We start from the raw sequence: 10406 nt of genomic DNA on the forward strand, positions 1-10406 counted from the left end.
GAGTAACGGTACATTCACATGGGCGTAAGAGTTAACGCATACTTTTAATGGGTGACATCATGCGTTGCCGAACAGAATTGTGGATCCGTCGGCATCACATCACTTGAAAATTTTTCAACTTATCAAGCACCGATGCGCGCACCAGCCAATCAAATCCCCTTATGCATATAACCTAGTGCAGAGACAGCCAATTATGATGTGGCCACTGTGATTGGCTGGTGGCCACGCTATAGACACCCCTTCCGTCAAGCGTTAACGTTTATGCCCTGTGTGAATGTACCATAATGCTCAACTTCTGCAGCAAGCAACGCAGACGGATCCACAATTCAGTTCGGGTGATGTCAATCATTCAAAGTAAATGAGAAGTGTAAATGTTCCATCAGATAAGGAAAAAAATTAATAAAAATCTTTGTCATATTTCATCACCCTTTACAAAATGAAACTGTAAACGGACAAAGAATGATTCATAATGGGGTCCGACATCATATACAATTTTTACAACAGATTTTCAATCTTTTTATCCAATGCATATCTTTGCAAAGATTTTCAATGGTTCAGCAACTTATTGATCAATACCAAATTACACAACAGTACAACCGATTCAAAAGACTGGACTTCAATAATTCAGAAACTAATTTTCATGCTAAGTCCTGCATATGCAAAATGAATGAATACCTTAAAAACCCAAGACAAAATATTATGCAAAACATTACATTTGGAAAAGACCCAACACCCATTTTGTCCAAAGCTGCTTCTAGTGACCATCAGATGACCACATGGTTCCTCTGGGCGGCTGTCATCTACATATCACACAACACCAAACTTCTTCCTAGCAAGGCTGACTGATGTCAGCATGATCATAACATTTCAGGAAATGTTATATCACTGATAAATCTCTACGCTTATTTTAAACCCAAACTCTTTAAATAAGGCTTTCCAAGCCATGATAAAGAAATAAACAAGCCCAAGATATTTAAAAGCATCATTAGCAAACACAAAGCACCACATAAAAACGACCTTTCATCTTGATAAGCGTGTTGAGTCTACAGTAAAGATTTACATTTAAAGCTATTAAAAATGTCTTTGTCTATCTAACCCTGGAACATGACGACAACCTTAAATGAAACCCAAAGGACTAAAACAACCCTGTAAAAACATTCACTCGATCATCAGTATCATTTCCACCCACATTACGGTGATAAATTAATTAAACGGCTAAGCGCAGTGCTAACGGCTAACCGGCTAAACTGAGCCGAATCTCTTCAGCAATTCCGCTCGCATTCATTCGTCGCATCGTCAAATCACGGCTTATTTTCAAAAGCCAAGACTTATATTTACCACAAAAACGTTTGTTAGTGATTTTAAGTGATGAAATGTATATTTCTTCCCTCTCTTTTTCACCTTCCCATCCCCCAACCCGCATTGTGTCTCCAGTCAGCCGGGCCTCGTTATTTTTAGACCCAATGTCCAACCTTGAGGGTTTGCAACAGCCCTACAATACTGCACATATCTTATTAAAGACCCTTTTCACAAAGTTCTGCCCCAGCCAGGGGTGACACATTGATTTCAAGTCGTTGTTATTTGACATAAATACCTGTCATTAAGCTGGTCTTCGGTCCCGGGTAACGGGTGAACCACGAAGTGAATGGACGTCATGGGCTCGGTCCCGCTTTAAAACTATATTGGGGAATTTGTTTCTTTTCTTAACGTGATAGGTTTGAGAACGTGTTTCAATATGAATCCCTTCGTTTAAAGAAACCGAAGAGCTGAAATGTACAACCTCCTCATCCACATGCCGCCATCTTAACTGAGCTTAAGCTTCTTTGGGTCTGTTGGGAGGATGCGCATGTAACGACGCCGCTGATTGGTTAGCGCAGAGCATGTGTCCGATGAGCTCATTGGTCGAGAGGGATAAAGGCAGGGTCGGTCCCCATGAGTCCTTTCCCATGTGTTGTCATTGTGAAAGCATTGTGTGTTTTCGTTGCTAGTGACTGTAGTAAGCTCAGGGTGCTTTAAAAATTCTGCCTTTAGTTTCGTGCCATATGTGTCCATGTTTACGATTGTGTCTGCAGGGACATGGCAGAGACATCTATCAGACATCTCATATTTGTCATATATCACAAAAGTATGTAAATTAATTGATCCATTGAGACGTGATGCTTTGTGGTGTATTTTACCCCGTGGGAATATGATGGAAATTATGCCACCTTCCTTCCAAACATACACACCTGTAACTGCCCAATACATGAATGCATAGAAGAAAAAACATGAAGATATTTTTGTTACACCAGTGTATCTCAAACTGGGAGACACCAGACAAATACATTAATTTATCATGAATTCTGTGTTATTAACCTCAAATAAGAAAAGAAAAATAATGCTACTCACCAACATCACTATATTTTTATATCCTATAGGCTACGGCCAAAACATATATTTTCACATATAATTTTAAATATATTTAAAAATATACAATATAAATATAAAATATAAATTTATTTTTCACCAATATATTTTTTGCCAATCTTTGTATATTTTAAAATATATTTAAAATTATATTTGAAAATATATTTTTGCCATATAATAAATTATACAACATAGTGCTGTTGGTTAGTAGCCTTATTTTTCTTTTCTTATTTGATGTATGTTTTAAAATATATTTAAAACATAATTTGTTGAAATAACATACAAAAGCTGAACATACAGAATACTGAGAAATTCTGACATTATGTGATTTTTTTTATAGATTTTCCACTCAAATTTTTACACCATGTACATTTGTAAAGAAACTTTTACTTTACGTTTACTGTATTCAGCTTTTTAAACAACAGAAGCATTAGGCCCCATTGTATGTAAACACATTAAACTAAACATTAAGTGGTGGTTTCCCAGACAGGGATTAGCTTAAGCCAGGACTAGGCCTTAGTTTAATTAAGAAATATAACTAGTTTTAGAAAAAACATGCCTTACTTGGGGGCGGTTTCCCGGACAAGGATTAGACTAGTCCTAGACTAAAATAAATGTAAGAGCTGGCCAAACTCAAAACAACTTGCACTGACATATCTTAAAATACACCAGTGCCCTTTGTTTTGCCTCAAAATGCACATAAGTAATGTTTTTAGTAAGGTATGTTTGTTAAAACTAGTTATATTTCCAAATTAAACTCAGGTCTAGTCCTGGTTTAAGATAATCCCTGTCCGGAAACCATCCCTAAACCAGATTAGAAAGGTGAACTAATGAATGACGTAATTAAAATCCCATATTTTATTCCTTTAACACCACAAGTGAATAAACTTTTCAATTAATTAAATGTACACTGAATATGCAACATGAAGTTAAAACCACTTGGTTTTGCAAGTCAATTCAACAAACTATTTTAAGTTTTGGCTTGTGAAAAAAATGCCATAGCTTTTTAATTTAAAGTAACATAGAAATATATGTTTATTTAAGAAAAATGCTTGGTATTTTTTTTACAGTGTACAGTACAACTAAATGCTTAATTAAATTAAAATGGACTAAAATGTTCCAAAGGAAATTCCATTTAATGTCCAGTAGGTGGCAGATTTTGCTTTCTATATTAAATTGACAAACGTTTTTGCAATACAATCTGAAATGGACCTATGTGTATTATTTCAGAATATCATTAAGTAAAAATATTTTACTTGTATCTATTTTCTTCCTTGTCTTTTGAATAGCAGAAACACATTTTTGTACAGCCTTTTATACATTTAAGATTGTAATATTTTGCACTAGTTGGTCTAATGCCAGAGAACAGAATACATTGGGTGACATTGTTTCTCTAAATAAGGGCCTGTCAAACTGGGGGGGGGGGGGGATAAGCCCCTCTGAAGGGTGTGAGATGGGTGTGAGGGTGTGAGTGCCTGCAGTATTATGACATTTTATAAAATACATTAATTTATCATAAATTATTTGTAGCCAACAGCACTACATTGTATCATTTAGGGGCAGTTTCCGAGACAGGGCTTATCCTGGTCCAAGACTAAAATGCATGTTTGAGCTGCTCTCAAGATGCACACCTGTAGTCTTTTTTGTAAGGTATGTTTGTAAAAACCTTTTAAATGACCTAACCTTAACCTTGTCCGGAAAACCGCCCCTTAATGTTTTATTTAATTTAAATTGCAAGATTGGCAAAATGTTTAAGAAACAGATGCTCTAAATCCTGCTCATTTCTTAACCTGGTATGCGGATGCTAAAGGCCACAGATAATTACATAACATGAGTGTGTGCTGTTATCTTCACATACTACATCAGCACTGCCAAGGTCGACCGCTGGCAAACACAGATTGAAGTTATTTTTAACAAAAATATGCTCGGTGAGTTAAAGAGTGACATTGTGCAAACATGTCCAGAACTATACTGGGAATCATGAATGAGTGTCTGAGTTTAGTGCACTTTGTGCTCTGATGAAAATCTGCATGAAGAAGACATCCAGTGAGCTAAAAATAGCAGAAAGCTTCAGGATGAAATGGGTCCTTCAGTCCAGATGGTTCTTTAGCCATGGGGTGGTAACACTGGGATTGGTCAATTGCAGCATTGAGTGTTTAAATATGATTCTCTACGTCTATCAAATTCCTTTACGCTATTAATTTGATTGCATAATAAAATCATTTACATTCAATGTAGTACATTTATGTATTATTTGTGTAAATATCTGCAGTCCTGCTGTTTTATTTCGCTCTGATCATGACTGTACATATCATGATGTCTTATTTATTCTGGGGTGGGATGAACAAACAGACAAATGACCTAGAGACTGAGTTGGGTTTACAATGATTTTACCTTCTACAACAGTCCTTAAATCAAATCACTGTAATGCGCAATCTCTCATTTCTTTATTCAAATCTAATCCTGAAACTTAGGCTGTGTCTTTGGACACCAAAGTTTTCAGTCACCAAAATAACTCTATTCAACTGAATAAATGTAAAGTATAAGCAAATAATGGTTATGGGATACTTGCACATTTGGCCTTTGCCAGAGTGCTCTAGATTTACACACGCACACACGCATGCTCATAACCTCACACATATTTAGGACAAAGGTCAGTCGTGAAATTCAGCTCACCAAAAGATTCAGTAACACTTCAGTAGAGGAAATGATGACCTTTAACAGTAATCATTTATTATTATTTTGTGTAATTTGCAGATCTTACAATCACCAAAGCCAAAATCATTGATTGATTGATTGATTGACAGGTGCGCTTTGGCCTGATGGGTAAATCTAATTGAGTTTTTTAACAGTTTAACAACGTTTTGATCATCAAACTTCTAATTTCACATTCAGTCATGATTAAAGATTTGTTTTTATGGTTTATAAATATTATAGGCCTATTCATAATGAAAATAACTAATGTTTAGAGCTTACATAAGTGCAAAAATATATTCACTTTCATGATCTTGTCACAATTCTAAAGTGTTCCTATACTTCAAAAGGTTTTTACATTTACATTTAGCAGACACTTTTATCCAAAGCAACTTACATTGCATTACAACACCCCTTTTTTATCACCATGTGTGTTCCCTGGGTTCAAACCCATGACCTTTTGCGCTGCTAATGCAATGCTCTACCACTGAGCTTAATTTTACCACTGAGGGAAATTAAAGTTTAGGGCATCTTTGGTTTGGAAGTATTCCCAAACAGTCTGTGACTGTTAAATAAATTTGTTAAATAAAAGTTTGCGTTTAAGTAAATGTTGACAATTCTTCAGCAGATGGAGTTCGGGTAGAATGTCGAGTGCACGCGTCTGGAATCAGAGCTGACTGTGTACCACGCTTCACACACCGCGCGCATCATTCACTGATCACGCATCGACTCTCTCTTCTCATTGGTTAGCGGTTTGCACACCTTTGTCCATAATTGGCCGGAGGCGAAGCCCCGCCCCCCGGCTTACTGAAGTCTGAATGAATCTGAACTGTCAGAAACATTTACTGTATTATTTACAATGAGTTTTACCCGTCGAGTCAGAATAAATCAGTATGAGGCCTGTTTTTAAAAGTGTAAGTAAACATATCGATGTTTTTAAGACTGTTTTATAATCTACTTGCTTAAAAAATATTTTAATTTCATTTCTTGCTTCAGGTGCAGGCGTTTAACCAGTTTTTCTCAGTGACATACAGTGTTTATTTAGTGCATGTGTGCACGTGCATGTACGTGTGTATTAGTTGTTTACCAGTTGTGCATTCATTTATTTCATTCAATTTTAAAGAGCATGCAAAGGCGTTATGAAACTAAAAAAACAGCCTCGTGCAAAGCATTCTGGGAACCAAAATCTGAAAGAAATAAGTGGAAAATGTTGATTCCCAGAATGATTTGCATGAGGCTGTTATTTTATAATTGTATTCTGTAAAGACTTGTTCATGTTTAATGTTCATTTAACTTTGAACAAACTGTTACATTTTTTTATATTAGTAATATAAACCTAAAATACCAAATAAAAGATATGAAATATTAAATGTTTATATTGGTAAAATGTAGGTCTAAATAATACAAATTACACACAATAATATATTTATTATTTTTAATTATTAATAATATGTACATATCATGTCATTTCTAACTGGTTGGACAAGTATTTTCTATGTATGTATGTGCTATGTGCTACTGAGGTTATAGAGTGTATGTAAATATGCAGTGTTGGGTGTAACTAGTTACTGAGTAATTAGTTTAATTACTTTTTTCTTGAAAAAGTAAAGTAAGGGATTACTCTTATTTTTGTCCAGTAATTTAATGACAGGAACTTCTGATGTAATTAAACTGGATTGTAGATCAATTATATATAATACAATAGTGCTTTGTTACTATAAAAATGCATGTTTTTTATGTATCCTTCTTACTTTAAATACTTTGGTGAGTTAATAAGAATCACTCCAGTGAAGTTTACAATTCTCACTTTTAACTGGTTAACATTAATTAGTTATTAACATTAATATTACTGAGATATTGTCTTTTATTACTTAAAAATCACATATAAATGCCTGATTCTGCAAAACTAAATAGACTAAAATAAACTGCTGTATTTTGCTGCATTAATAAGCATCAGATTTAGGAGGAATGTCTTATTTCTTCATGTTGTTACCTTTGTTCTGACAGAGTTTGTCAAATCAGGAGTCAGGTGTGCGAGACAACTGGAAAGCTGGGAATTCTGAGAATTTCCAGCAGAGGGAATTTCGGCCCTTGACACCTTTGTCTGATTTCTTTGAAGATTCACAGAGTTCCGTCACAACCGAGATCCATCAGACTTCCTCTGTGAGTGACAAATAAAATCACCAAAATAAATCTCATGAACACTTCATTTTTTCTTAAAATAAGCATGGGTTTACCACCAATTTCATATATTTATTTTTTATAATAAAGCGCTCTCCCGTGATTCCCATTTATGCAATGTGAAAATAAAATACTCATATTACATCCTAAATTGGTTGTTGATTTTCTTTATACTATAGGCTGTGCAGTGTATGACCCCACCATACAGCCCTCGCTGTGATCAGGAGTCGGCAGAGGTCGCCTCCAACAGTCCCATCCAAGAGCCAAGATCTCAAGCTATCAGTGTAATCCGCCACACCTCAGAAGCATCATCCCCCATAAACTATTTCTGCCCTGCTGAAACATCAGCCATCGAGTGTTCATCTGGTAACAAACACATTTCTTTTAACAACCCCCACTGTCAATCTAAAGGCCCACATGGCAATGACTCAAACCCTAAGCCTCTCAGCTCCGATGTGTCTCCAGCCCCCCGGCCGGTGTCTGGTGTTCCTCCTGAAAGCGTGCCATCGATCTCAGTGTTACAGATGATTCCTTTAACACCCAGCTCCATGGTGCCCGTCCCTTCGCAGTGCCTTGCTAGTTCAGCAAACGTTTGCCAAGCGTCAGTGGTTTTTGTGGCTGCTCAGATGCCCAAAGGTTCAGTGATGGTCGTTGTGCCACAGCCAGTCACACCTACACAAACGTATCTGGCACCTTCATCTGGTTTGAAGTTTACTGCTATTGCTCCAGCTCCAGGCCACAACTCCTCCCCAAAGAGCGCCGTCTCCAAAGCAGCTCCATCACGGACTCGCGACCACGTCTGCTCTCACCCGGACTGTGGGAAAACGTACTTCAAAAGCTCCCACCTAAAAGCACACCTGAGAACCCATACAGGTACAGAGCACCATTCACCTGTCATCACTACTCCTCTCATGATTACCTTTTTTTAATGTTTACTGTTTTGTTTCTTCTTCCAGGTGAAAAGCCATTTCATTGCAGCTGGGAAGGTTGCATGAGGCGTTTCACCAGATCTGATGAACTGTCACGTCATCGACGCACACATACAGGAGAGAAGCGTTTCGCCTGCCTCATCTGCCACAGTCGCTTTATGCGAAGCGATCACCTTACTAAGCATGCCAGTCGCCATCTTACTGCCAGGAGAACATCGATGTGGCAGAAAGATATCAACAGTCTTAACATCACCACTGTCTCTCGCAATCTACAACCTTTGGCCCCCAAGACTCTGAGTTGACAAAGATGGAGGTGGATCAGGAGCAAATCTTTCGAGAAAGCCATTCATACAGGAATCATTTTTAATATTTAAAAACAGTTGGATGGAGAACACAGAAGTCTTAAGACATTTTTTTATTTGATCTGTTTTAAACTTAACATGCAAACTTAAAAACGCACAAGATAAAAGAAAGACACAGTGCAATGACCAATGGTCTGATGTGTGTTTACATATGAGTGAACACAAGGACAACTCCTATGTGACCTTCAGACCACAAAACTACAGACAAACTGGCATCACAAGCTAGCAAAACATGGGTAACACTTTACAATAAGGTTCATTAGTTAACATTAATGTATTAACTAACATGAACAAACCATGAGCAATACATTTGTTACAGTATTTATTAATCTTTTTAATGTTAGTTAACAGAAATAAAGCTTTTAATGTTAGTTCACAGTGCATTTACTAACGTGAACAAGATTTTAATAAAGTATTAGTAATTGTTGAAATTAACAAAGATTAATAAATGCTGTATAAATGCATTATTAGTTCATGTTAACTAGAGGTAGACTGATTAATCGGTTTTGCCGATTAATCGGCACAGATAGTTCATTGGTGAAATGATCGGCTATCTGCAAAAATCCATGGTGATAGTTTTTCCGAGTTGTGTCCATCGCTCCATATCATGAAAAAATTTTGTTGCATTAGCAGAGAAACAACAGGAGGAATCTAAGTTTGTCGTAAAGGCTGACACGACGTTAATATTAGTAGTACCTCAAACAAAAGTACACCCAGATAAATCCAACCCAAATGTTTAATGTCATGATTATCACTATCCATTTTCATTAGTTTATATCCAGCTGGTTACTTTTATTCATGATTTATCCGGCTAAGCTGGATATTTTAAGTTTCCATTTTAAAAACTATCGGTCAATTAATCGGTTATCGGCAAGAACGGACCAACCTAGTTATCGGTATCTGTAAAATCCACTATCGGTCGACCTCTAATGTTAACAAATGAGCCTTATTGTAAAGTGTTACCAACACATGTCAAGATCACATGGTTTAAGCTTGAAGATTGGCGATGTCGGTCTTCTATGAAATGTAATAAAGTGTAAAGTTTTCATTATTAAAAAAAAAATCAAAAAGTCACATTAATTACATTTTATTGACAGCACTGTGAATGACAAACAGTATTTGTTCTGATATGATACAAACATATTTCATAGATATCAATCATTCAATAATCCCTTAACTGGTGCTGTGCCGTAAGCGGGACACCGGGGTTTATGTCAATAATTAGCATTTAAATTTTAATCTATGGAACTATATAAGAATATTTGAAGAGTTTCGTTGCAAAAGGAGATAAATCCATTTTTTAAATTTTTTCTCAAAACATGTTTATTATTACGTTATCATGTTATTATTTTGTTTTATGGTGCTTCTTAGCTGTATTTTTTAAGTTATGAAGGTTTAAATCAAAACAAACCAACTGCAGTTGCATTGAAATTAATTGGAATGCACAACCAAAAAACGAGATTTCTGAACAATTAAAAAAACGGTGGTTATCTCGTTTTGCAACGAAACTCTTCATTTTCATATATTTAACCTTTTCACAGTAATAATAATGCAGCGACAGTAATTTTACTAATTTGTGACAAGAGTATGCAGCAAACTATTGACACCTAGTGGTCATTGTTGGTAAACCCACTAAAAGTTTAACGCAAACCTCATTTTGTGTGATATATATACTTTATTGCATTATTTTTATTTATTACAATAAATGTAAACTGATATAACAGTTTATTTCGTTTTTTACCAAGATTGTGCTTCTTACAAAAAATGGCAGTTATATTAATTTAAAAGTTATATTTACTGTTAAATATTAATTATATTAACTTTTCACACCCAC

The 10406-nt window shown here is 35.8% G+C and overlaps 2 protein-coding genes across 10 annotated transcripts in view; one reads left to right on the forward strand and one right to left on the reverse strand.

The window, feature by feature from the left end:
- ubr5 (ubiquitin protein ligase E3 component n-recognin 5) overlaps positions 1 to 1836 on the reverse strand; it is a 48304-nt gene extending 46468 nt beyond the window's left edge. For 6 of the 8 annotated variants that reach the window (XM_073872618.1, XM_073872621.1, XM_073872620.1 and 3 more), the window contains exon 1: positions 1595 to 1836. In XM_073872618.1, coding sequence (XP_073728719.1) covers positions 1595 to 1656 — 62 coding nt within the window. In that variant the 5' untranslated portion in view covers positions 1657 to 1836. The remainder of the gene's footprint in view (positions 1 to 1594) is intronic. The other 2 variants (XM_073872623.1, XM_073872622.1) reach the window with 1 other exon arrangement.
- Positions 1837 to 5858: 4022 nt separating this feature from the next.
- klf10 (Kruppel like factor 10) lies at positions 5859 to 9861 on the forward strand. 2 transcript variants are annotated; one of them, XM_055211556.2, is made up of 5 exons: positions 5859 to 6014; positions 7108 to 7263; positions 7461 to 7647; positions 7747 to 8154; positions 8238 to 9861. In XM_055211556.2, exons 1-5 carry the CDS (start codon positions 5994 to 5996, stop codon positions 8510 to 8512), a joined length of 1047 nt encoding a protein of 348 aa, XP_055067531.2. In that variant the 5' UTR covers positions 5859 to 5993; the 3' UTR covers positions 8513 to 9861. The 2 variants fall into 2 exon arrangements, with proteins under 2 accessions (XP_055067531.2, XP_055067529.2); XM_055211554.2 differs by having other exon boundaries at positions 7461 to 8154.
- Positions 9862 to 10406: the final 545 nt, after the last annotated feature.

Source organism: Misgurnus anguillicaudatus, chromosome 10 (genome assembly GCF_027580225.2).
Source record: "Misgurnus anguillicaudatus chromosome 10, ASM2758022v2, whole genome shotgun sequence".
Taxonomy (NCBI): Eukaryota; Metazoa; Chordata; class Actinopteri; order Cypriniformes; family Cobitidae; genus Misgurnus; species Misgurnus anguillicaudatus.

What these genes read in the sequence shown, in the direction of transcription:
- klf10 (XM_055211554.2), top strand. Translation starts at nt 5,994, where the DNA reads ATGAGGCCTGTTTTTAAAAGT. An exon ending in TGAGGCCTGTTTTTAAAAGT is followed by an intron (nt 6,015 to 7,107) that starts GTAAGTAAACAT and finishes TTGTTCTGACAG; the next exon opens with AGTTTGTCAAATCAGGAGTC. An exon ending in ACACCTGAGAACCCATACAG is followed by an intron (nt 8,155 to 8,237) that starts GTACAGAGCACC and finishes TTCTTCTTCCAG; the next exon opens with GTGAAAAGCCATTTCATTGC.